We start from the raw sequence: 27,835 nt of genomic DNA, 5'->3' as shown, positions 1-27,835 counted from the left end.
GTCTCCAGCTCCCCAGGGATCTCTGGGCTGACTAGCGATCAGGCGTGATTCTTCGGCTGGAGAGCCTGGTGAAAGGGCTCCCCTGGCTGTGGCATCACCCCCCCCCCACTAGAAAGAGTCTGGTGCTGGTTCTGGTAACCTGTATTTCCAGAACCAGGGCCGGCTCAGAGCCCAGTTCTGGTTGCGCTGAATACGGGGGACCCCTACGTCATTTGTGACCCGTATTTTGGAAACCATGACTGGTTCTGAAGAGCCTGGTGCTGGTTGTGCTTCATATGGGGGACCCCTACATCATTTGTCCCCTGTATTTAGCACAACCATTACTGGCTTTCCAAAGCCCAGTGGTAGTTGTTGTTTTTGGGGAGGGGGCCACACCATTTTTTTTTTTTTTTACACTGTCCCCAGCTCCTGGCCGCAGCTAATGTCCGCTAACCCCTTGCCCCTCTCCCCTGCATCCCGAGCACAGCAAACGATGGCTTCCTTCCCCCGCAAAAGACAGCCAACTTGCTGCACCCAAGTGAAGCCACTATGACTACACCTGCTGGAAGCTCCTACTGCAGCTGTGCAACAAGTTGAAATTTCTTATCTATTCAATGGTGCATTCTGGAGGTAATAGTTTAAAAACTGTAACTTTCTAATTTACCTAAACCCCAAAAGCCCTGGCACAATAGTTACGTAATAAAACAAACCCGAAGTCTAAATTCCACCCCTACCCTGAGTTTTGCCTTCGCAAAAATCCCCCATAGACTATAGCAGAAAAGGGTCCTAATTGAGAGTGTCAGAAAATGTGACCGTTGGAGATTTAGATTCCTCCCAAATCCTCATTTTTATGTGTTTTGTCCTGAAAGTTGGCACGCAGCACCCAGTGACAGTTCTACCTGCCATGCCAAATTTCACATCCGTACCTCCAGCTTTTGATGTGTAGCCCCTTAAAAACCATGCCCCCCTCCGGAATTCTCTATGGCGAAATCTGTTGATTCAGCTCTATATGTGCATGAGTTGAGTTTCCTTATAATATTATATAATACACACAGTATATATTACCAGAAACCCTCCACTTATGCACATATAGAGCTGGAGGCTGCAGTAAAGAGTGCATAAAATGGGGCACTTGCTCTCTATCCAATATTAATTAGAAATAAAGTAAAAACACCCTGTCATGGAGGTCACACTGACCCCACAGCCGCTGGCACAGCTTGTACTATTGTGCTGTCTGTGTGCCCAGCAGTGGTCGGTTACTCCTCCCTCCCTCACGGCTGGTCCTCAGTGTATGCACAGGGACAGAGGCCGGGCAGCAATGCAGCATCACGTTACACCAGGAGAGAACAGTAGTATATGTGCTGGGTTACACCAGGAGAGAACAGTAATATATGTGCCTGGGTTACACCAGGAGAGAACAGTAGTATATGTGCCTGGGTTACACCAGGAGAGAACAGTAGTATATGTGCCTGGGTTACACCAGGAGAGAACAGTAGTATATGTGCCTGGGTTACACCAGGAGAGAACAGTAGTATATGTGCCTGGGTTACACCAGGAGAGAACAGTAGTATATGTGCTGGGTTACACCAGGAGAGAGAACAATAGTATATGTGCTGGGTTACACCAGGAGAGAACAGTAGTATATATGCCTGGGTTACACCAGGAGAGAACAGTAGTGTATGTGCCTGGGTTACACCAGGAGAGAACAGTAGTGTATGTGCCTGGGTTACACCAGGAGAGAACAGTAGTGTATGTGCCTGGGTTACACCAGGAGAGAACAGTAGTATATGGGCCTGGGTTACACCAGGAGAGAACAGTAGTATATGTGCCTGGGTTACACCAGGAGAGAACAGTAGTATATGTGCCTGGGTTACACCAGGAGAGAACAGTAGTATATGTGCCTGGGTTACACCAGGAGAGAACAGTAGTATATGTGCTGGGTTACACCAGGAGAGAGAACAATAGTATATGTGCTGGGTTACACCAGGAGAGAACAGTAGTATATATGCCTGGGTTACACCAGGAGAGAACAGTAGTGTATGTGCCTGGGTTACACCAGGAGAGAACAGTAGTGTATGTGCCTGGGTTACACCAGGAGAGAACAGTAGTGTATGTGCCTGGGTTACACCAGGAGAGAACAGTAGTATATGGGCCTGGGTTACACCAGGAGAGAACAGTAGTATATGTGCCTGGGTTACACCAGGAGAGAACAGTAGTGTATGTGCCTGGGTTACACCAGGAGAGAACAGTAGTATATGGGCCTGGGTTATACCAGGAGAGAACAGTAGTATATGTGCCTGGGTTACACCAGGAGAGAACAGTAGTATATGTGCCTGGGTTACACCAGGAGAGAACAGTAGTATATGTACCTGAGTTATACCAGGAGAGAACAGTAGTATATGGGCCTGGGTTACACCAGGAGAGAACAGTAGTATATGTGCCTGGGTTACACCAGGAGAGAACAGTAGTATATGTGCCTGGGTTACACCAGGAGAGAACAGTAGTATATGTGCCTGGGTTACACCAGGAGAGAACAGTAGTATATGTGCCTGGGTTACACCAGGAGAGAACAGTAGTATATGTGCCTGGGTTACACCAGGAGAGAACAGTAGTATATGTGCCTGGGTTACACCAGGAGAGAACAGTAGTATATGTGCCTGGGTTACACCAGGAGAGAACAGTAGTGTATGTGCCTGGGTTACACCAGGAGAGAACAGTAGTATATGTGCCTGGGTTACACCAGGAGAGAACAGTAGTATATGTGCCTGGGTTACACCAGGAGAGAACAGTAGTATATATGTGCCTGGGTTACACCAGGAGAGAACAGTAGTATATATGTGCCTGGGTTACACCAGGAGAGAACAGAAACACTCAGTGTGAGGAGTAAATGGCGGTTTAGTTTTGCATTATACTCATGAGAAAGGCAGCGTTTATAACTCTCACATGGTACATTTCTTTATGGGGTCTATTTATCAAGCAGTGGAAAGTGTGAAGAAGTACAGTGTATAAAATAAGAGGAAGGAGCTGAGTGGTTGCTATGGGCAATTTCTCCACTGGTCACTTCTCCACACTTTTCACTGCGTGATAAATAGACCCCCTGGGATCACACAGTAAGCACGCAATAGAAAGTGTACAAAAGCAATTTCAGTACACACATACTAGATATACATGTAAACTATAACCATACAATGTACAATATATACTGGTAACATTAATATCAATCATAATTAAGACTAAGGGTGAAATGTAATAGAGTGCGATTTTGTTTAAAATGAGTTTGTTACTGCCTGAGAAATCACAAACCCAATATACCAGCTTCAGGATAACAAGTTTATACTGAGCAGGTCAGAGTCCGAGGCGTCACTAGGGTTGGTGTCACCCGGTGCTATAACTAATGGCAACACCCCCACCTCAACCAAAAAATATTTAAAATCAGGACCAAGGTGCGCAGCTCCACGCTCTCTCTCCCCTTACCAGTCCAACAGTCCAATACGCACACTGCAGTGCTCATCCCAGAATGCCGGGCGCATCCGGGGGGGCTTGATGACGCCAGTCTACCACTACTTCTGTGTCCCTAGCTAGCCAATCCCCACTTTTGTGTCCCCAGACTGCCAGCCAATCCACCCTTCAATGTCCCCAGCCAGCCTTTCACCACTTCTGTGTCCCCAGACTGCCTGCCCCCATGTCTCTGTCCCCAGCCATCCAGCCAATCCCCACTTCTGTGGCCCCAGCCAGCCCCCCCTTCTGTGTTCCCAGCTGCCTTCCCCCACTTGTGTCCCCAGCCAGCTCCCCCCCCTTCTGTGTCCTCTGCCAGCCAGCCTTGTGTCCCCAGCTATCCTTCCCCCACTTCTATGTCCCCAGCCAGCTCCCCCACCCCTTCTGTGTCCTCTGCCAGCCAGCCTTGTGTCCCCAGCTATCCTTCCCCCACGTCGATGTCCCCAGCCAGCTCCCCCCCTTCTGTGTCCCCAGCCAGCTCCCCCCCTTCTGTGTCCTCTGCCAGCCAGCCTTGTGTCCCCAGCTATCCTTCCCCCACTTCTATGTCCCCAGCCAGCTCCCCCACCCCTTCTGTGTCCTCTGCCAGCTCCCCCCTTCTGTGTCCTCTGCCAGCCAGCCTTGTGTCCCCAGCTATCCTTCCCCCACTTCTATGTCCCCAGAAAGCCTTCCCCCATTTGTGTCCCCAGCCAGCTCCCCCCCTTCTGTGTCCTCTGCCAGCCAGCCTTGTGTCCCCAGCTATCCTTCCCCCACTTCTATGTCCCCAGAAAGCCTTCCCCCATTTGTGTCCCCAGCCAGCTCCCCCCCTTCTGTGTCCTCTGCCAGCCAGCCTTGTGTCCCCAGCTATCCTTCCCCCACTTCTATGTCCCCAGCCAGCTCCCCCACCCCTTCTGTGTCCCCAGCCAGCTCCCCCCCCTTCTGTGTCCCCAGCCAGCTCCCCCCCCTTCTGTGTCCTCTGCCAGCCAGCCTTGTGTCCCCAGCTATCCTTCCCCCACTTGTGTCCCCAGCCAGCTCCCCCCCTTCTGTGTCCTCAGCCAGCCAGCCTTGTGTCCCCAGCTATCCTTCCCCCACTTCTATGTCCCCAGCCAGCTCCCCCCCCTTCTGTGTCCCCAGACGGCTACCTTGCTTCACTTACCTTCTTCTTGACAGCTCCTCTCTTCAAGCCTTCCAGCAGCAGCGGCGTTGGGTGGAGTAGTGGACAGGCAGCGGGCTCCTGAGCTCCTCTCCTTCAGCAGCGGAGGCGCAGTGTGACATGATGTCACGCGCCGCACGCTGTCTTTTCAGCATGACGGCCATCCCGGGCGGCAGCTGCAAAGGTGGGTGGGAAGTGGGAGGGCAGCGGGCGGATCCCCTGCCCAGGACCCGGCGGCTTTGGCCAATGGTGTGCTCAGCCCCTCTCGGCGACCCTGCGGACATCTCTGACGGTGGGGAGGGTGCAGTCAGCTGTGTGATGGCTGGGGGAATGTGTGGCTTTTTGGTGTCACCCCCTTGGAGGGTGACACCCAGTGCGGCCCGCACCCCCTCTTGTGACGCCACTGGTCAGAGTAATATAGAAACATGCACATATCCATGAGAAACATGCATGTTACTGTGTGTACATATGCACCCCCACCCACCATCATAACCCGCCCGGGGCTGTCCTAGTTCTAAAAATACAGGGGACAAAATGCATTGGGGTCCCCTGTATTTTAAGTACTATACCATTACAGGACTTTTCTGAGCTCATCCTGGAATTGGAAGTACAGGGAACAAAATGAGTAGGGGTCCCCTGTATTTTCCATAACCAGTGGTGCAAATGAAAGAAGCAAAAAATCTTGACTTTCTACATCAGGGTCCATAGGGTATCCACAGGATACCTTGGGGTATAGGTGATGATGTCAGGCATTGGGCACCATAGAGTTAAGTTTTCAGCCTCCCAGGATGCACTAGTGTCCCCCCTCCTATACCGCGCCCCCGAGCCAAGGCATCCCAGTTTCGTTTGTGCCCGGCTCAGAGTCGGAGCACCTGTTTAGAGGGGGGCTAAGGATTAGCCCCTGAAGTTTTCTTCAAGGCAGCTGTGGCTGCCCATCTGGAAGTACAGCATGGACAGTCATTACTGACGTCCATGCTGTCTTCCCTACACACCCACCGGTACTGATCCAGGGATGCTGGTAAGCATCTGGGGTCACAGCTAGCGGTGACCCCAGATGTTTTGGATCATGGCCGGATTCAAGGGGGGCAGCAGGTAAGCAGCGGGGTCCCGCGGTGGGTCCCCGCTGAAACATGGTCCTGAGTCCCCAGGCAGGGGGCTCCCTGGGGACTGGCTGCAGCGTGGAGCCAGGCAACAAACCTGCGCTTCCACTACCCCCCTGGGACAGCGGACCGAGGCTGAGCGGTAGCGCTGCGGTGTCCCAGGGGTTAATTGCATGCCAGGGCAGCGCGCCTTCCCTGTATACAGCCGGTGGCTCCCCCGCTGCACACAGCCCTCTCTGCTCTGGTTGACTGGCCCTGTGACAACGCTCCTCCCCCAGGCCGGCCTCCTCTCTGCTCCTCGGTGGCCATCTTTATGGAAGCATGGTGAACGCTGCTGGACGGTGCTGATCGGTGGCATCGCGGTCTGGGTCCCCCTGCATACTTCTCCTCTGTTGGTTCAGGTCTGTGTATGCAGCGCTGTGTCCTACCAGGCTCCGTGTCTTTGTAGTTGAGGATCAGCGCTGATAGTGCAGGGATTAAATCTTCTGCATTGTATGTGACTTCTGCTAGCGTCTGCTGCCTGTACTTTCACTTTCTACTGTCAGCCATTTCACTGTCCCTGATCTTTTCTGCTAAAGCCCGTGCGGTGCGGTGATTGCAGGGTGGTTCTCCCACTATACTAATAAGTATCAGTGAGAGGGGTCACATACTTGCCATCATGTCTGAAAGTGATTTTCCTCTCCAGCTTCTGTGTACTACGTGCAAGGTACCTATAGCAGAGGGGAAGGGTAGCGCGGAGGGCAGTGTTTTTTATTGGTGCGGCCAATTACTGTCATGGTTCCTTTACAGGAACCGCCCTGGGCTTGTTTCGCCAAAGCGCTTACAACCCTAGTGGGTCAGTTAGCTCCGCAACCTGCGTTCCCTCAGATGGGATTGTCCCAGCAGTCAGTGGTGTTGTCACCCATGCAGGGTTCCCAAGACAACTGATGGTACCCCACAGTCTCCCTATTTCCCCGCCTCAGGTCTCTCAGGAGCCTGCGTGGGTTAATTTGCTGACAAGCTCTGTACAGCATTTGTCGGACGTGTTACAAGTGGAGTCCATGTTGCGGCCTCACAAGTGGCCGGTGGAGTCTCTGTCTGCTCCTTATAAGGATGACGACTGGACGTCCGATGATGGGGAGATTCTGGATCTTTCTGACCAAGAACCTCCCCGTACTAAAGAGTCGGACGCTAAGTCTAAGGTGTATATTCCTGGCCTTATTCGTGCAGTCCGTACTGCTTTAGTTATTGAGGATGATGATCCTCCGGTGTCAAAGTCCAAATACGCCTTTTTCAAGGATATTATGGGTGACGTCACAGTGTTTCCTCTTTCGGGTCAGTTAGTAGACCATTTAGAGGAGGCGTGGAAACATCCTGGCAAACGGTATCAGCCTCAAAGACGTTTAGCGGTGGCTTATCCGTTTGCGGACAATTATTTCTCTAAGTGGGAATTCCCTCCTCAGGTGGATTCTCATGTGACACGCCTAGTCCGAAGTGCCACATTGCCCATGCCCTCCATGTCCCCCTTGCAGGATGCTACGGACCGTAAGGTGGAGATCTGCTTGAAGTCCATTTATTCTCCTGCGGGGAGGGGCATCCAGACCGGCTATGGCCGAATGTTGGGTAGCCTGAGCTATGGAGCGCTGGGCCGATAGTTTGGAGAAGTCTTTGGATTCCGACTGTTTGGCTGAACAGTCCGAGTTGATAGGCAATCTCCGGGATTCTGCCACTTACATCAATGAAGCGGCCTTGGATATTAGTACCCTCACTTCTCGCATTTCCTCAGCAGCTGTGGCTGCTCGTCGCACCTTATTGTTGCGATCCTGGAAGACAGACGCTGATTCCAAAAAGGGATTGGAAGCTTTGCCATTTAATGGAGAAGTCCTCTTTGGTCTGGACCTGGACAAAATTGTGGCCACGCTGGCAGCAGCCAAGTCTGCATGTCTCCCGTCTGCTGCGGTCCCTTCCAGTTCGGGTACGTCATCCTTTCGGCCTTATATGGCCCAGGGTAGGCCTAAGGCACAGTCCTTTCCCTGACAGGCTGGGCCCAAGAAATCGGTCAAGCCCAGGAAACAGGCCTGGAGTACCAGGCGTCCGGCCCCTAAGTCTGATGACAAGCCTGCGGCCTGACGGTCCAGGCCTCCCTGGCCGCCTGCTGCAGTTCGTCCAGTATTGGTCGGCAACACGACAGACACATGGGTTCACGAGGTGGTTTCTCACGTGTACGCCCTCTCCTTTCGGCACAGGCCCCCATCACGATTCTTTACCACGGGTCTTCCCTTAGACCAGACCAAAGCCATGGAACTGCGGAAGGTTTTGCACACTATGCTCCAGGCTGGAGTTATAGTGCCTGTTCCATTCTCCCAGAGGGGCCAGGGTTTCTATTTCAATCTATTTTTGGTGCAGAAGCCCAATGGGTCATACCGTCCGATTCTCAACCTCAAGGCCCTCAACAAGTCCTTGCGGGTGCCGTGGTTTTGGATGGAGACCCTACAGTCCATTGTTCTGGCACTGGAACCTGGAGATTATATGGTGTCGTTGGACATACAGGACGCTTACCTGCATGTCCCTATTCTTTTGCGTCACCAACAGTTCCTCAGGTTTGCAATCCGCAACGATCACTTTCAGTTCCGGGCATTACCTTTTGGCCTGGCGACAGCACCACGTGTATTCACCAAGGTTATGGCTGTCATGGTGGCGTCCCTGCAGCTGCACGGAGTCCGCTTGTTGCCGTACCTAGACGACCTTTTGTTGGTAGCAGGGTCTCCAGAGCTCCTTCTATGCCAGTTGGATCTGATGGTTGCAGTACTGCAACGCCACGGCTGGTTGATAAACTGGCAAAAGTCCACCCTGATCCCATCTCAGAGGATTCTGCACCTCGGAGCCTTATTGTACTCCAGTCAGCAGAGGATCTTTGTGATGGGGGAAAAGATCTCTGCCTTGCAGGTGAGGGTGCGCAGTTGTCTGCAGAGTCACCGTGTGTCTCTACACTCGGCGATGAGGTTACTGGGCTCCATGGTGTCAATTTCACTCCAGACCTCTGCAGCAATTGATCCGGTCCAAATGGAATGGACTGCCTCAGAGTCTAAAATCCCAGATGATGATGCTCACTCCGGAGGTTCGCCTGTCCCTTGCCTGGTGGTTGCGATGACCCATCTTAACAAGGGTCGTCCGTTTTGGGTGGAGAACTGGGTCCTATTGACAACAGACGCCAGCCTGCGGGGCTGGGGAGCGGTCACGGGTCCACACTTGTTCCAGGGAAGATGGACTCAGGCGGAAATGGAGCTTCCAATAAACATCTTGGAACTCTGCGCCATTTTCAATACTCTACAGCAGGCACAGCGGGTTCTCCAAGGTCACCCCGTGCAGGTCCAGTCGGAAAACGCCACCACCATGGCCTACATAAATCGACAAGGAGGAACCCGAAGTCGGGCGGCACTCGTAGAGTGGTCTGGGCGGAGCAGACTCGCATTCTGGTCTGGGCGGAGCGCAATCTCCCGGCCATATCGGCAGTATTCATCCCGAGATTTCTCAACTGGGAGGCGGACTTTCTCAGTCGCCAGGATGCTCATCCGGGGGAGTGGTCCCTGCACCAGGACGTCTTTCAACTTCTGGTGGACAGGTGGGGTCTTCCAGAGATCGACCTCATGGTGTCACTGAACAACAACAAGTTGCCGGCGTACGGGTCTCGCACAAGAGACGAAAAGGCATCTCTGGTGGATGCTCTGTCCGTCCAGTGGACATTCCGGTTTGCTTATCTATTTCCTCTGTTTTCCCTTCTTCCTCGGGTAATCCGGAAATTCAAACAGGAAGGAGGAACGCTCCTGTTAATAGCTCCCGCGTGGCCCAGGAGGCACTGGTTCTCAGACCTTCAGGGTCTGTCCGTGGCCAGTCCTCTGCGGTTGCCGCTGCGACCGGACCTACTGTCACAGGGTCCTTGTCTTCACCCGGACCTGACTCTGCTGTCTTTGATGGCGTGGCTGTTGAGATGGCCATGTTAATGTCCAGGGGTTTTTCCAGCTCTGTAGTATGAACTATGCTAAGAGCTCTGAAGCCTTCTTCTGCAAGAATATACCATCGTGTGTGGCATATGTTCTTCCAGTGGTGTCGGCCGAAAGGTTATGCACCTCGGGAGTTCCGTCTGTCTAGAGTGTTTGGCTTTCCTACAGGTGGGACTAGACTATGGGCTTCGCCTTGCTTCTCTGAAGATGCCGGTGTCTGCCCTGTCCATCTGGTTCCATCGTAGGATTGCTACAATCCATGATGTGCGCACCTTTATGCAAGGTGTTCGTCGAATTCAGCCGCCTTTTGTACCACCGGTGGCGCCCTGGGATTTAGCTGTGGTCCTGAGGGCTCTCCAGGGACCGCCGTTTGAACCACTGGGCTCAGTGGACCTTAAATGGCTGACGGCTAAAACAATTTTCCTTCTGGCCATTGCTTCGGCCAGACGTGTTTCTGACTTAGGGGCTCTATCCTGTAGACCCCCTTTCCTGATTTTTCATGGGAACAGGGCAGTGCTGCGCACTCGGCCTGAGTTTCTTCCCAAAGTTGTTTCATGTTTCCATATCAACAAGGAAATTGTTGTGCCGGCTTTTAACTCGCCCGACCTTTCTGTGGGTGAGGCCACTTTGGACGTTGTGCGGGCCTTAAGGATTTATGTTGACCGCACTTCCTCATTTTGGAAGTCGGACGCCTTGTTTGTCCTCTATGGCTTCCGTAAAAAGGGTTGGCCTGCTTCAAAGCAAACTTTGGCAGGTTGGATTCGTATGACAATTTCAGAAGCTTATCTTCATGAAGGCCTTCCGGTTCCATCCTCTGTGAGGGCTCATTCCACTAGGTCTGTGGGTCCTTCGTGGGCAGCTCGACATGGTGCCTCTGCAGTTCAGATCTGCAAGGCTGCCACGTGGTCCTCTGTCCATACCTTTGTGAGGTATTGTGCGTTTGACACCTTTGCCTCTCAGGATGCTTCCTTCGGGCGGCGGATTCTCCTTTCAGCACAGGAGCGTCCCCACCCTTGAAGGATACTGCTTTGGGACATCCCCAAGGTATCCTGTGGATACCCTATGGACCCTGATGTAGAAAATATGAGATATGGTAAGAACTTACCTTTGTTATCTCTATTTCTATGAAGTCCATATGGTTCCTCAGGACTCCCGCCCTGTCGCACCTGTACTGCAGATGGGCTTTTCTGTCTCCCTCTGGTGAGAATGTGTCCAGATCTTTTTTTCTCTCTCTTCCTTCTCCTCCTCCGGCCTATGGCTTGGTACGTAGCTGAGATGCCTTGGCTCGGGGGCGGGGTATAGGAGGGGGACCCTAGTGCATCCTGGGAGGCTGAAAACTTAACTCTATGGTGCCCGATGCCTGACATCATCACCTATACCCCAAGGTATCCTGTGGAACCCTATGGACCTCGTAGAAATAGAGATAACAAAGGTAAGTTCTTACCATATCTCACATTTTTGCAGTAGAACTACAGGTTTCAGCAAGCCTCATCCGCATGCTGGTACTTGGAGAACCACAAGTACCAGCATGCGGGACATTACAGGCTCGCTGGTACCTACAAAAAAAATATTAAAATAAAGACAAGACAAACACACTGTGACAGTACAATTTTATTAAAACGTGCATCCTATTACATCCGACCCTAAGAGTATGGTAAAGAAAAAGTCAATAGTCACCGTGGCGAAAGTGCTCTGCAATACTTCTGTGGATGATCTGCCACTGGATGAGCTACCACTAGCTGGGTATCGCTAAAGAGAGGTAATGCTGAGCGACTTCACGCGTCTCCTGATGCGGTATCTCTTAGATATTTACTGAACATTTCTCTTTTTTTGTTGATGTTCTTATTAAATCAACTAATTAAAAAAACAACTGTAATATTATGTAATGTAGTAAATCACTCTGTAGTTCAGTGGTAAATTCTCATGATACAGAATAATCTCTTTATGTTCCTCAGCAACTTACAAGCATATTTGAAGGAAAAGGATCCTCTAGAAGAAAATGCTTCAAACATGAAGCGAGAGACAGGTAACTGTTTGTTCTTATTCCCCTTCCTCATCACTAGGGACCCTCACAGTATAGAGTCTCCTTTCCCTTCCTCATCACTAGGGATCCTCACAGTACAGAGTCTCCTCTCCCTTCCTCATCACTAGGGACCCTCACAGTATAGAGTCTCCTTTCCCTTCCTCATCACTGGGGATCCTCACAGTATAGAGTCTCTTCTCCCTTGCTCATCACTAGGGATCCTCACAGTATAGAGTCTCCTCTCCCTTGCTCATCACTAGGGATCCTCACAGTATAGTGTCTCCTCTCCCTTCCTCATCACTAGGGATCCTCACAGTATAGAGTCTCCTCTCCCTTCCTCATCACTAGGGATCCTCACAGTACAGAATCTTCTCTCCCTTCCTTATCACTAGGGATCCTCACAGTACAGAATCTTCTCTCCCTTCCTTATCACTAGGGATCCTCACAGTACAGAGTCTCCTCTCCCTTCCTCATCACTAGGGATCCTCACAGTATAGAGTCTCCTCTCCCTTCCTCATCACTAGGGATCCTCACAGTATAGTGTCTCCTTTCCCTTCCTCATCACTGGGGATCCTCACAGTACAGAGTCTCCTTTCCCTTCCTCATCACTGGGGATCCTCACAGTATAGAGTCTCCTTTCCCTTCCTCATCACTAGGGATCCTCACAGTATAGAGTCTCCTCTCCCTTCCTCATCACTAGGGATCCTCACAGTACAGAATCTTCTCTCCCTTCCTTATCACTAGGGATCCTCACAGTACAGAGTCTCCTTTCCCTTCCTCATCACTGGGGATCCTCACAGTACAGAGTCTCCTTTCCCTTCCTCATAACTAGGGATCCTCACAGTACAGAGTCTCCTTTCCCTTCCTCATAACTAGGGATCCTCACAGTACAGAGTCTCCTCTCCCTTCCTCATCACTAGGGATCCTCACGGTATAGTGTCTCCTCTCCCTTCCTCATCACTAGGGATCCTCACAGTACAGAGTCTCCTCTCCCTTCCTCATCACTAGGGATCCTCACAGTATAGTGTCTCCTCTCCCTTCCTTATCACTAGGGATCCTCACAGTATAGTGTCTCCTCTCCCTTCCTCATCACTAGGGATCCTCACAGTATAGTGTCTCCTCTCCCTTCCTCATCACTAGGGATCCTCACAGTACAGAGGGCCGGATTCAGAGCCAGACGCTATTTGCGAACGGTCATTCAGAAAAAGGGGCCGGCTATTTAAATTGAGCGCTCGCTCTTTGCCGTCTGTTGATGCCTCTGTCTGAGCGAGCGAACGAAACATGCGCACGCTATTTTGTAAAGACGCCCCCTGGCCGCTCGCATCATACGTCATCTCCGCTATTTATTAGATTAATCGAGTACATCGAAAGGCATCTGAACTGCTCGCAGTGCTTGTGGTAGGTTTTACTTCCCGCAATCACTGCGAGCAGTTCAGGCTAAAAAACAACCAAGTGACATGGTCGATGACGCTGCTTTGTTAATTATGCACACCTATTAAACGCCCGTTTTGACCGTTTGGCACGCCTGCGTTCAGATCTCAACTCCCCGTTTTCAAGCACCTTCCCCTGTTACCACCCACAAAAGCCTCATTCTGTCACTCAAATTAGCAGGCCCTCGCTGTTTTGCGAGCACACGATTTCCGACCACAATGACTGGTTGGCGCATGCACACTACGACCCATACACATGCACAGATGTGCGAACATCGCTTGTAGCGAGCGAGCGGCTGCTTACGAGCGGCTCTGAATCAGGCCCTGAGTCTGTTCTCCCTTCCTCATCACTAGGGATCCTCACAGTATAGAGTCTCCTCTCCCTTCCTCATCACTAGGGATCCTCACACTATAGTGTCTCCTCTCCCTTCCTCATCACTAGGGATCCTCACAGTATAGTGTCTCCTCTCCCTTCCTCATCACTAGGGATCCTCACAGTATAGTGTCTCCTCTCCCTTCCTCATCACTAGGGATCCTCACAGTACATTGTCTCCTCTCCCCTCCTCATCACTAGGGATCCTCACAGTATAGTGTCTCCTCTCCCTTCCTCATCACTAGGGATCCTCACAGTATAGTGTCTCCTCTCCCTTCCTCATCACTAGGGATCCTCACAGTATAGTGTCTCCTCTCCCTTCCTTATCACTAGGGATCCTCACAGTATAGTGTCTCCTCTCCCTTCCTCATCACTAGGGATCCTCACAGTATAGAGTCTCCTTTCCCTTCCTCATCACTAGGGATCCTCACAGTATAGTGTCTCCTCTCCCTTCCTCATCACTAGGAGTTCTCACAGTATAGAGTCTCCTCTCCCTCATCACTAGGGATCCTCACAGTATAGAGTCTCCTCTCCCTTCCTCATCACTAGGGATCCTCACAGTATAGAGTATCCTCTCCCTTCCTCATCACTAGGGATCCTCACAGTATAGTGTCTCCTCTCCCTTCCTCATCACTAGGAGTTCTCACAGTATAGAGTCTCCTCTCCCTCATCACTAGTGATCCTCACAGTATAGTGTCTCCTCTCCCTTCCTCATCACTAGGGATCCTCACAGTATAGTGTCTCCTCTCCCTTCCTCATCACTAGGGATCCTCACAGTACATTGTCTCCTCTCCCTTCCTCATCACTAGGGATCCTCAAAGTATAGTGTCTCCTCTCCCTTCCTCATCACTAGGGATCCTCACGGTATAGTGTCTCCTCTCCCTTCCTCATCACTAGGGATCCTCACAGTATAGTGTCTCCTCTCCCTTCCTCATCACTAGGCATCCTCACAGTACAGAGTCTCCTCTCCCTTCCTCATCACTAGGGATCCTCACAGTATAGAGTCTCCTCTCCCTCATCACTAGCATTCATCACAGGTATTTTGTACTTTCCCTTTCTCATTTTTATGAATAATCAAAGACTACATTGTACTTTACCTTTTTATTTATAACAAATCCTTTAGAGGTTGGGTTCTCTTCTCCTTTTTCAATACCAGGGGGTAAATTTACAAAGAATCGAGTTTGGTGATTTGAGGCTCCTGAAACTCTCAAATTTATCAAGAAGCGAGTTTAGCTGAGAGTGAGAATTCTGATGGTAAAGCAGAATGATATATCTCCCCGAGTAGCACATTTTGCATGAGATGACTCACCCGAGATTGCAGTGTCTTCTCTCTGCAAAACTCTCCCGAGCAAGCAGCCTGCACATATCAGTGAGATATGTGAAGGCTGCTTGTGTTCTATGCTGTTGTTACAAGTCACAGTCATGACTTGTCACCCTCTGGAGATTTACCTGTGCATGATGCGGTTGTTCTGGTCTCCTCAGAGGCTAGATGCTCAGCATGCCTCAGGAGGTCATGTACTGTCCATAGAACAATCTGATTGGATGATCCTCCTATTTGTACATGCCAGACCTTTGCCACCTTGCCGACTATAGCATTCCTGTGAGTTCTCTTGGCTCAGCGGCGCGAGCAGTATCCTGTCAAATCTGCTGGAAGGATCTCTGTCTCCTCAGTTTTGTCTCCCAGCTGCCTTCGGCTTTTGTGGCCTCTACTATGGCTCCCTAGCCGAATCATTAACTCCCATGCTCCACCTTCCATATCCCACCTACGGGTTTCTAGCTGCACCGGCAGCGACGGCCCTCCAAGCCGAATCGGCATTCTCAGCAGGTCAGTGGATGCTTATTTGTACACAAACCTGTACTCAAACCTATGTTTTGTCCATCATGACTTTGGATGCTAATTTATACTGACCTGTACACAAACTTGTGCTCAAACCTACAAACAAAAATGGCAGCTGCTCAATCAATCTAGTAGTACTAATCAGGTGCATGAAAGGGAGGGGTCATACGAAGTAGAAAAAGGAGGGGGGTTTAACCCCCTATTGTTCCTCAGCACACTGAATAATACCTGCAACAATATATGAAGACTATATGGTCATAGAAATTCAGAGATATTAGTTGCATGCATTTGCAAATACATGGGAAGCTGCTAGGCCACATCACGGCTTCTCTGTTACTAGCAGTCCCTAACACTAAGGGGTTCACGTCTGGGGTGCAGTGCACCCCAAAAAAACCCGTCCAGCCCAGGACCCCCCCAGAGCATCACACGAAAATGGAAAAAGAGTGATAGTGCAGTGTAAAGTATAGTTGTGTGCGAGTAATTACTAAGTGTGGAATGAGAGGTTAAAATATATGTGAAAAAATACATGAATAATAAACAAACATAAAAGGTGATATGAAAAGTAACTATGTGTATTAAGTGGTGATGCCCTGAGGAGGCCTAGCCAGACCAGCCCCCCGGGGGCCCTACGCCCAAACGCTCACCCCAAATGTAAAATATACCAATTATAAGGCCTCATGATAAAGGCACATATATAAATTTTGGCAAATGTAAGGCCTAATGATAAAGGCACATAACTAAATGCATCCAAACTGAGAGCCAGCTTACCTGGGAGTCACCCCTGGGAACTCCAACTAGCACTACTAGAACCAGCATACCCTACTAATGCTGGCTCCTTCATGCAACTCATAACAGACAAACAAAAATGGCAGCTGCTCAATCAATCTAGCAGTACTAATCAGGTGCATGAAATGGAGGGGTCATTAAGTAGAAAAAGGAGGGGGATTTAACCCCCTATTGTTCTCAAACCTACGTATTGTCCATCAGGACTTTGGATTCTAATTTGTACACTAATTTATACATTAACTCATACTCAAGTCTAGGTACTATTTATCAGGACATTGTACCTTGTTCAGTGCTCAAGCCACAACTTCACGGCTCTCAAAGCCAAATCAATTACTAAACTCTTCAGTATGGGCCTCAAGCCGTTTTTTCTACTCTTATAACAATTCCACATTTACTACCAACAGAATGTTGAAGCAGCTTCTTTCCGCATCTTAGTGTGCCACCTCCTGTTCTGGATCTATACTCATATCTACTATCCATGATTTAGTGTCCATTCCTACTGTTGCACTCACCATTGAATCCTTTTGCTCCTCCATGTGAATTACTACTACCTTGAGCTGTAAGTCAAGTACCGGTGAACATATCCCAGTTCTAAGGGAGCAACAGGCGGTTGCTATTGGCAGAAGATCTTGCTAGCCTGGTTCTAGACTTTTCACATGGAGTAAGCATTGGATATCATAACATTTGTTAAAAAACAGTTTAAATGTTTTTTTTTTTAAAATGATATATGGTCCCCCCCTAAAGCTTAACCAACCCCGGACTTGCCAGTCAGTCCTGGTTCCTAAAATTATGGAGAACAAAATGAGTAGGGTTCCATTACCCCCTATTCGTTTTGGGTCCGGTGTTGGTTTTAATTATAGGGAGACCCCTACACAATTTTTTTCCCCCCTATAATTAAAACCAGGACTGTCCCTGTAGCCTGGTGCTGGTTCTTAAATTATGGTGGAAACCTACTCATTTTATTACCCATAATTTTAGGAACCAGGACTGGCTGGCAAGTCCAGGGCTGGTTAGTACTCTTGGGAGGGACCCTACATCATTTTTGAGTTTTTACAGGAGAGTTCTCCATTCTCATGAGAGTTTAGAAACTCTCTGCTTGGTAAATTCCAGAATCCTATCTTCACTAGTGGAAAGGTTCTCGAGTTTAGCTGATGGTGAATTGAAGAGATGAAGAGAGTTTGCTAACTCTCCAGTATTTTCCGGTACTAAAGGAGATCTCGCTCCCACGTTTTACATTAGTAAATTTGAGAGTGGGAAAAAATACCCAAACTCTCCCAGACTCAATTCTTAGTAAATTTACCCCCAGGAATTCTAAGAGATTGGATTCTCCTCTGCCTTTATAAGTACTAGGAATCTTCTCTGTGGTTCTACTATTCCTTCCTTATCACTTATAATGAGCAATGTATGGGGTTACCTCTTTCTATCCTAAACCTAGTGTCACAACTTGCCACACGTGAAGTTAGTTCAGACACTGCCAGCTTGAGTTAGGTCATTCCCCTAATCAGACTTTTGCAAAAGCTGCTGAAGAAACTGAAGGAGGAGCTGAAACAGAGTGATTTCGCTAAGTATGTGGGACTTGTAGATCAAGCCCTTCATTCGCTTCAACAGGATACAAGGGTCGTCAATCTCTTGAAATCAGATCACTATATTTTGGTGACAATACTTGATCCTAGGTTTAAGGCATACCTTGTGTCTTTCTTTCTGATGGACATAAATCTGAAAAGATGCAAAGAGCTGGTGGTGAAAAAATTGTCAGCTCAAGCGGAATGTGACACAGCAACATCTCCTCCTTCAGTTTCTACAGCTGCCAGGAAAAAAACAAATTTTCCTAAGAGACCCACTGCTGGTGGTGATGCAGATCGGTCAGCAAAATTTAATGACATCTGGTTGGGTCTGAAAGAACTGCCTACAATGAATAACCTGTCTACCGTGACTTTGTCTGATACAGTCACCATTCAGAGAATGGTGGATGACTATTTTAGGGATAGCATCCAAATAGGCATGTCAGACTGTCCGTTTTACTACTGGTAGGAAAAAGAGGCAATTTGGAGTCCCTTACACAAACTGGCTTTGCTGTACTTATGTTACCCACCCTCCAGTGTGTAGTCTGAAAAAGTTTTCAGTGCAGCCGGGAACCTTGTCAGTGATCAGCGTAGGAGGTTACTTCCCCAAAATGTGGAAAAGATGATGTTCATCCAAATGAATTACAAATTCCACGAGGAAGACCTTTACCAATTAAGTCCAAAAAAGACATTAGCGACTCTGTAATGGTGGATTCCAGCGGGGATGAATTCATATTGTGTGAAGAGGCGGAGGATGCACACACTGATGGGGATGACGATGGCAACATCTAATGTATTGTAAAGCCAGCTGCCAATGCGCAGTGGACATTGTGTATGGGAACATTGCCACCAATCATTTCAGCCACAAGTGTCGCTGAAGTGATTGGTTTGTTAAACTGTGAATGTCCTGTTTCATATATACAACATAAGGGTGGGTGGTAAGGCCCAAGGACAATTCCATCTTGCACCTTTTTCCTTTCCATTATGTGCTGGTTGGGGTATTGCTGCCTGACCTTTATAATGTTATGGTTTATGAATGTCCAGAAATTGTAATGGCCACAGACAGCATCTCCTGCTGCCCCTTTCATTTTTTTCAAGGTAAATTCTGAACCACTTGCTGCTTGTTGTGTCAACCCGACGGCACAAGTCGCACAACAGTGACATTCAGCCATGGGTTCTCAGCCCTTAAGGCTGCTACATGGCCCAAAGGCCACATCCTGCTTCATGGCCCAAAGGCCACCTGTCGTCACTACTCACCAGCCCTCAAGGCTGTAATGGCCGCAACTTGCCAAGAGTTCCAGGCCTCAAGGCTGTTGTAGGACTGGTTCCTTCCTAAGCATAGCTCTGTATTCCACTACTACTCAGCCCGAAAGCTGCATCAACAATTAACTATCAACTATCAATTCTTCAGCCAGGGGCTGCACCAATTATCAATTCTTCAGCCAGGGGCTGCACCAATTATCAATTCTTCAGCCAGGGGCTGCACCAATTATCAATTCTTCAGCCAGGGGCTGCACCAATTATCAATTCTTCAACCAGGGGCTGCACCAGTTATCAATTCTTCAGCCAGGGACTGCACCAATTATCAATTCTCAGCCAGGGGCTGCACCAATTATCAAGTATTAACTCTTCTTACTTCAGCCAGTGGATGCGCCAACTATCAACTATCAAATCTTCAATCCTCAAGGGGTACCCCAACCATCATCTTTGTACAGTCCTCAACTCTGTTTATCACTCAGTTGTGAGCCAGCTAGCTGGATGCAACCTTTTGGACTTTTAACCAGATTAAAAAAATCAATATTGTGAGCGGTAAGGTGGTCATAATTGACTGGAAATGAGTGGAAATAAATGTTATTGAGGTTATTAATACTGTAGGAACAAAAACAGGCCCATTTTATGTGATTTTAGCTGTTTTTATGATTTTTAAGAAAAGATCCAGATCCAAAACCCAACCCAAAATACAAAACACGGAGGTGAGGTTTTGGCAAAAGCAATCCAGATCCAAACCCAGGGGAGATCAAGATCCAAAACAAAAACACGGGGGTCAGTGCACATCTCTAGTTTTGAGCATGTACTTGTGAACCTCTGCTCTTTTTTCTACTTTTCCCCCTCTCCTTGCTTGTACCATGGGCCTTTCTGGGAAAATCTGAGGGGTGTACTTCCGAGACAGGGCATCAGCATTACTTTGCAGCTTTCCAGACCTATGTTGTACTGTAAACTGAAATTACTGTAATGCCAGAAACCAACAAGTCACCGTAGCATTTACTTCTTTGTTGGTATGACCATACTGCTCCCAACCCTGTTCCGAAGGCATCAACTTGAAGGATAAACTCTTTTTTGAAGTCTGGAGTATGCAGCATGGGAGCGGAAACCAAGGCTCCTATTGAATGTTTCCAAGCTGCTTCAGCAGCGTCCAGACTATCTTATTTGGACTTTTTTTTTTTCTCAAGTCGGTTAGTGGGGCTGCTCTGGTCACAAAATCATGAATAAATTTACTATAGTAGCCCACTAACCCCAAAAAGGTTCTCAGCTGCTTTTTTCTCTCTGGTTTGGGCCATGAAGGGCCACTTTATTCATCTGAGGCTTTACCTGCCCATGGCCAACTACATACCCAACGTACTTAGCCTTGCACAATTCTGGGTATTGACAGGAAACCCATGAACCCATAAGGAGTTAAGCAAAGCTTCTACTTTTGAGAGGTGTAGCTGCATACTCTTGATGTGGTCTTAACAGCTTAGTCATTGCTCTTTCCAAGGTGGCAGGGGCCTCATGTAAGCCAAAAGGTAGTGCCTGAAATTGGAATAATCCTTCTGGTGTTGAATATGCTGTTTTAGCCTTAGCTGACTCTGTTAAGGGAGTTTGCCAATTACCCTTAGTTAGGTCTAAGGTAGTCAGGTATTGGCTTTTGGCCAAATTCTCAATTAATTTGTCAACTTGTGGCATGGGATAAGAGTCAAATTTAGAAACCTTATTCAACTTTCTAAAATCATTGCAGAACCTCAAAGCCCCTGAGGGGTTTGGCACTGATACAATATGGTTGTTCCATTTACAATTGGACTCTTCTTTCTCCCAACAGGGAGCATTTCTCCTACCTCCTTGCTTTATGGCTTCTTGTCTGGCTTCAGGAATGCCGTAAGGCCTTTGATATACAGTGACCCCAGGTGGGGTGATAATATCATGTTTTATGATTTGAGTTCTGCCTGGAATGGGGGAAACACATCCTGATTTCGACCTTCTATTTCTATAACTTGCTGTTTTTGGTCGGCATTTAACCTCTCTTCAATAGGTACTATACATTCCTGAGTTTTAATAGCAACACCTGAGGTTTGTGTAATACTCTCTCACCATGGTTTCAACAGGTTAATATGGTAGATCTGTTCAGCCTTTCGTCTCCCTTCCTGTTGGACATTATAATTAGCCGGCCCTAGTTTTTCAATAACTTCATATGGTCCCTGCCAATGAGCATACAGTTTGCTCTCAGCAGGGGGAACTAGAACCAACACCTTGTCCCCAGGGTTGAAGGACCATCATAGTTGCGTTTTTGTCGCTGTCGGGCTTGGTCTATATGTAGTTTAACTGAGGGCCTTAGTTGACTTAACCAGCTGTACAGTTGTGACACAAAGTGTACAACGTTAGATTATTGAATGGGTTATTGTTCTCACTCTTCTTTTAACAGGTCTAGCACTTCCTGGGGTTGTCTCCCATACAGGAGTTCAAATGGGCTAAAGTTTGTAGAAGCCTGTGGCACTTCCCATATTCAAAACATCAAATAGGGCAACAGTAAATCCCAATCTCGACTGTCTTCATTGACGACCTGTCTAATTATTTGTTTGAGAGTTTGGTTGAATCTCTCTACCAAACCATCAGTTTGGGGGTGATAGACTGAAGCTATTCTCTCATAACCGACACAGGTCTTTCATTAATTTGGACATAAGGGGTTCCTTGGTCAGTTAGAACCTCCTTAGGTATGCCTACACAGGTATAAAGCATTACCAGCTCTCGAGCAATGGTACTGGATTTAATGTTTCTTTGAGATATTGCTTTGGGATATCTAGTATCATAATCTAATATTACTCGTATGTATTGGTGACCCCCAGCTGATTTCTCAATTGGACCAATCAAATCTATTCAAATGGAACAGAAATGACCGGCAGGGGTACCAAGGGAACTCTAAACTGGGTTCTGGGAGATGTCCCCTGATAGACGGGACATTCCTGACAATAGTTCTTTACTGCGGCGTGTATACCAGGCCAAAATAATCTATATTTTATTCACTGGAGGGTTTTCTCCTCCCCTAAATGTCATCCCCAGAGCTGCGTATGAGCAGTCTTAAGTACCAATGGTAAATGCACTTGGGGAACTAACAACTGTTCCACCTTTTGCCTTGTACATAGGCTACACGATACAACATATGATTATAATATAATATATGGTGTGCCTTCTGGAGGCAAGGCGTTCTCTATTTTGCCATTTATTTCTACAACACCTTGAAAAGCATTCACTAGATTACTATCATTTAATGATCACGTGCAAAACAAAGTCCCACTAAGACACGTCCTTGTCAACAGGCGACAAGTCATCTTTCGGACTGCTGTCCTCTGGTCTTTCAGTGACCATTACTGGTTTTGCCATATTCCTGGTCAGAATGGTTATTCAGTCTTTCTACCTCTTGGTCTGCAGATGGATCACGCTGACAGTCACTGGTAGCTCTTCATTGGTCTGGCTGGCAAATATCTCTTTTAGTAAGGGAAAATCCTGTCCCAATATCAGGGGGTATGGAGATTGTGGGGCCACCACGGCCACAATGTGTAGGACTCGTCCGTTAACTATCAGTGAAAATTGTCCTCGGCAATACTCTTCCGTGGCCCCATGTACCAAAAGATCCATTACAGGTGGCAATACTTGATCAGCTTCTCTCTGAAGCTACTCCCAGTATCCACAATGGCCCAGACTTCTCGACCCTCAATTTGTACTGCCACTTGGAACAGGGTTGTCTCTTTGGGGGAAGAAAGCCCGGTGCACATACTGATAGCTAGTTTAGCCACATTGCCTGTTGTGCACTCCATTAGTTCGGACGGCTTTGGGCAATCCCGACGAATATTCATTCCCTCCTTTGTTCCTTGTGATAGCTTTTGTTAGACCCCAGGTGCATGGTTTGGGTAAAGGTCGTGGGTCCCGGTCAGGCACTTTTGTCATTCCCCAGTGTGAGGTACTGCTCGATAACTGTAGCCAATCCCTCAAAGGTTTGGGGGTCAGCCTGCAAAGACCACCTCTGTACGCCTCAATCCAAACCCCATATACAGTGATCTATGGCTACTATATCCAACACTCGACTCACTGTATTTACCTCTGGCTTGATCATGCCTTACCCAGCCTGGCCAGTTCTGCTAGCTGCATTCGGGGTGCTTCTGAAGGGGAAAATCACCAGTCATGGAACCTTTGAGCATTGCTCCGGTCACCCCTATTCTAGGAAGTAAAGCATCCTTCAGCTGCTGCTCAGGCAGGTCCGTATATGCTTTCTGAGCTTCCCCGGTTCAATATGGAGCTAGCTTATTGACTTTCTTTCCTCTGCCAACCCAGGTGATTTGCAGTCCTTTCATGGTGCAGGGCCGCTGACAACCGCGCCGGGCCCAGGTGACAGGGGCGTGGCCTAATCGCAGGAGGTGTTGTTACGTCCCCTTAGAAAAAAAAATATTTTTGCAGTGCCGCTTTGCGCCGGGGAGGTGGGTGCTGTGTGCCCCTCAGCCCAGCGCACAGCCAATGGTGGCGCGATCAGCGTGTTCGCTCCCCCCATATGCAGAGGAGACTGCTCCAACTGCTGCAAGCAGCCTCCCAGTGCAGCCCAGCACACAGCAGCGTGTGCTGGGCTGCTGTGACGCAAGAGGGAGGGGGAGCAGTGCCAGGCCCCTCCAGCAAGCCCGGGCCTGGGTAATTACTACCCGCTCCCCCCCTCTCAGCCCCCCTGTCATGGTGTGCAAATATGCGGAGACATTAACAGTTGCTGTCATTTTCTGCATCATCTTTGGCTCCTGATCTGCTCTTCGGAGCGGCACTAACTCTGCATGCATGAGCCTATTACTTCCCAGCTGCATTTGGGATTGCAGCAATTCTATCTGGGCGTGCTGGCCTGCAGCCACATTTGTGATATCCCGGAGAATTTCATCCATACTGTTCTCAGGTTTTGTAGTAGATTTAAAGGAGAGAGTTATATGGAAACAACGCCTGACTTAAGTTACTGTAACACAATCACTTATAGCAGGAACACTTCTGTGTGTGAGCTTCAGGAAAAAAAACATTCTCATTTTAATTGCACTTTACAATCTCCTAAGTTTGTGCTGCGCTGCCCATCCCGACTTTAACCCAGCACACAAACCAATTTGGATTATTCCAACAAGCAAATAACTTAACCTTCTCCCTGCTGGTGCAACTGCAGGAAAAAGCACAAATTAAAAACAGAAAAAAAAAGATTTTTTCCTTGGGTCGGTTCACCATACTCGCCACCCAGCTGTTGTGCAGCTCAGGCTTCCGCCCTGCACCACACTAAGCACTGGAACAAAGCCGACTGCCACAGCTCCCCTGGATCTCTGGTGCTGTATTCGTTGATGGATCTTCACTGTGCAGGATGCCCATATGGGCCACCAAATGTCACAAGGCAGGAAGAATCACGTCCAGCAGTATGGTAAAACAGTGGATTATTTTATTAATTTCAGCTTGGCAGCCACTTCACAACAAGCATCAAGTCTGGTATTACCGCAGGTCACAAACCTTATATAAGATGAAGCAGTAACAGTACTAGGTTTGCCTCTCTGGCTTACAGACAGAATGAGCAAGATCTTTGGACTTTTCAGGTCCTGGCATCCTAACCTCAACCCCCAGCCTATCGCCTGGCCAGCTTGTCCTGCGTCAGGAGCACTGTGCTCTGCTTCCAGCAAAGCCTTAAGCTCAGCTCACAGTTGGTGCTGATTGCTTGGTTGAGAACCCCAGCAAACTGCAAAACCTGGACTGGACCTAACAACCAATTAACGCCAGCATACATGAGAAGGGTGCTGGGATGCATCACATCCTGAATGCGATTCATCATACATCCCGCCCCTGGTGATGTCACGTAACCTCCAGCTGTTCAGAGCTTCCTGTCTCAGAGCGAGTCGGAGGTACCTGGCATTATATATATATATATATATATATATATATATATATATATATATATATACATACATACACTTCCTGTACAGACCCCTGATAATTCCCCTGTTGCTGTCACATACCTCCAGAAGAGCAGCAGCAGTCTCCTCTGCCTGTGGGGGAAATGATCACACTGATGATTGGGGTGAGGGGCTCACGGAACTGCAAAAACATTTTTCACACGGTCAGGCCATGCCCCTTCACACTGAGCCCCCAAAGCCCCTGTAGCAGCCAAATGGAGCAGCTGACATCCGTCATTATCATTGCAGCAACCCTCCAACACCCATAATAGCTGCATCTGGGGATCAAGGCCCTTCCCCCATTCCAGCACCATGGGCATAGAGACAAGTCAATGGAACGCAGAAGTCTACTCGCAGACATGTAGGTGCACGTTATTGGTGCGCATTCACAAAGACAACAGACGCAGCTCCAAATGAGTCCCATCATGTCTAGCAGTCCATACAATACAGTTCAGTTACTTCTCACTGGTAATCGTTACATGGGCTTTGCGCTTTGTGCCCAGAAATTATCTGCAACTAACTAAAATATTTGGCATGTTTAAGATTCTTTTGTAACATTTACATCTTGTTGTGTTTTTTACCCGTCAGCCATCTTGCACCTCTTTGTGCTGTATGACTTTGACAAGAGCGGACTTCTGGATGGTCTGGAACTTATGCGGCTGCTAAGTGGACTTCTGACAATAAGTTTCCAGAATGAACCAGCTCACGATTCAGTAAGTATCATATTCTTTAGTAAGTTTCTATTTGCTGAAGGGTGTTGGCGAGCTGTAGTACTGAGTACACCCAAGGGTTAAAGCCATGTCAGCCATGGGGGGCTGGAAATCCTCAATTACTCTTAGGCCCTGATTCAGAGCCGGACGCTCCTACCAGAGTGCTCACTCTGAATCAGGGCCCACCTCCATTAATATGGAGCATCCTCCTGGACGCTCGTATAGCTGTGGGTCACCACCCACAGCATATACGAGCGTGCAGGATGATGGTCGCGATGGTCTTGACCATCGCGACCATCGAAACTGCAAGCAAAAGCCTGCGGTTGGGTTTTTCAACCGCAAGGCCAGGAGTGATTTTGGCTCTATCAGAGCCAAAATCACTCCCACTGACATCACTAGTGATGTCAGTGGGGCCGGCTTCAGACGGTAGGCGTTCCCTTGGGAACGCCTACGTCTGGCAGGCACGCCCCCGGCACGCCCACCAAAGGGGGCGTGCTGTCAGTCACCATCGGCAGCACGCCCCCTTTGATGAGACACTCCGAGCGAAGGAAAGTCCTTCGCTCGTCGGGTCTCGCGCATGCGCACGACGGAGCTCCCTCCGTCGTGCGCATACGCAGTGGGGACCATCGACCCACTTGCGAGCGGACAGCCGCTCGCGAGGGGGTCTGAATGAGGGCCTTATTCCTTCCTCACCTTTTCCAAAATCCATAAACTTTCAGCATTGTGATGGCAATAAATGTAACCTGCAAATATTGTGGTCACTGCTGTGGTTCAGTCCAGGTAAAGTGTCAGTGGGCACTAGAGTTATAAAGAGTGAGAAGAACACAGGCTGCATGGATAACCACAATGCAATGGTATGTAGCTTGGCACACTACTAAATGGAGCATTTGGTAAAAACTATTTTCTACAGATAATATTATACGAGGTTTGTTCAAAAAGTAATGCCTAAATGCTCACAACTCAGATTTTATTATAGACACAGATTTGAAAATTTGCAGTAAAATATTTTGAAGTCTTAGTAACAGAATGACTCTACTCAAAAAATTCACCATCTGCCCTCAAACATTTTCTTCACCTCTCAAGCCAAGCTGTGAATCCACTTTGGAAAAATTCCAGTGTTTGGTGTTTGACCCAGGAACTTATGGTGTTTTTAACAACCTCTATGTCTTCAAAATGTTGACCCCGAAGACAGCATTTGAGAGGGCCAAATAGATGAAAATCAGAAGGGGCCAAATCAGGACTGTATGGTGGATGTGGCGTTATTACCCACCCCATTTTGGCAATGGCCGCAGATGTTGCCATCAAAGTGTGAGGTCTGGCATTGTCATGGAGTAAGATGACATGTGACTTTTATTTTGGTACCAAGTCATCGATGAGAATAACACCTCTGCAATCCCAGAAGGATGTGGCCATGACTTTGTTTACGGATCGCTGTGATTTAAACTTTTTTGGCCTAGGTGAACTTGGGTGTTTCCATTGCTTTGACTGGGCCTTTGTTTCTGGGTCATAAAGGAATACTGAGGTCTCATCTCCTGCAATGACATTTTCCAAAAACATCTCAGGGTTGGCTTCAAAGTTGGTCAAAAGGTCATGGCACACTTACACCCTCTGGGCCTTATGATCCCTGGTTAATTGCTTTGGAACCCATTTAGCACACACTTTAATATATCCCAAATCATTGATTAGTGTTTCTACAGTGCCATGGCTACATTTAAGTTCATCACTGATATATCTGATGGTCACACAATGGTCTTTCTGAATCATGGCATCGACTTTGTGTCGGTTCTCTGGTGTCACTGCAGTTGATGGTCTGCAACCACGAGGTTTGACACACACGGACAATTCTCCCGATTGAAAATGCTTCATCCACCTTCTGACATTGCTATAGTCCTGTGGTTCTCAAACTCGGTCCTCAGGACCCCACACAGTTCATGTTTTGCAGGTCACCATGCTGGTACACAGGTGTATTCATTACTTACTGACACATTTTAAAAGATCCACAGGTGGAGCTAATACCTCACTTGTGATTCTGTGAGGAGACCTAGAAAACATGCACTTTTTGGGGTCCTGAGGACCGAGTTTGAGAACCTGTGCTATAGTCACTTGTACGCTCACCATACACTTTTTTCAGTCTTCTGTGGATTTCTGTAGCACTGCAGCCTTCTCTTTCCAGAAATTCTATGATGGCTCTTTGTTTTATCTTGGATTCCATGGTATTTCTTGGACTAC

General features: G+C 48.4%; 1 protein-coding gene across 3 annotated transcripts in view; it reads left to right on the top strand.

The window, feature by feature from the left end:
• The window catches only part of CGREF1 (cell growth regulator with EF-hand domain 1), a 130,904-nt gene that overhangs the window by 53,789 nt on the left and 49,280 nt on the right, over positions 1–27,835 (top strand). For all 3 annotated transcript variants that reach the window (XM_088480523.1, XM_088480524.1, XM_088480525.1), the window contains exons 4-5: positions 11,639–11,709; positions 25,485–25,609. In XM_088480523.1, the coding sequence (XP_088336649.1) occupies positions 11,639–11,709; positions 25,485–25,609 (196 nt within the window). The remainder of the gene's footprint in view (positions 1–11,638; positions 11,710–25,484; positions 25,610–27,835) is intronic.

Source organism: Taudactylus pleione, unplaced genomic scaffold, assembly GCF_031769625.1.
Source record: "Taudactylus pleione unplaced genomic scaffold, aTauple2 ptg000254l, whole genome shotgun sequence".
Lineage (NCBI taxonomy): Eukaryota > Metazoa > Chordata > Amphibia > Anura > Myobatrachidae > Taudactylus > Taudactylus pleione.
Note: the sequence above shows the minus strand (reverse complement) of the source record. Positions and strands in the feature narration are given on the sequence as shown.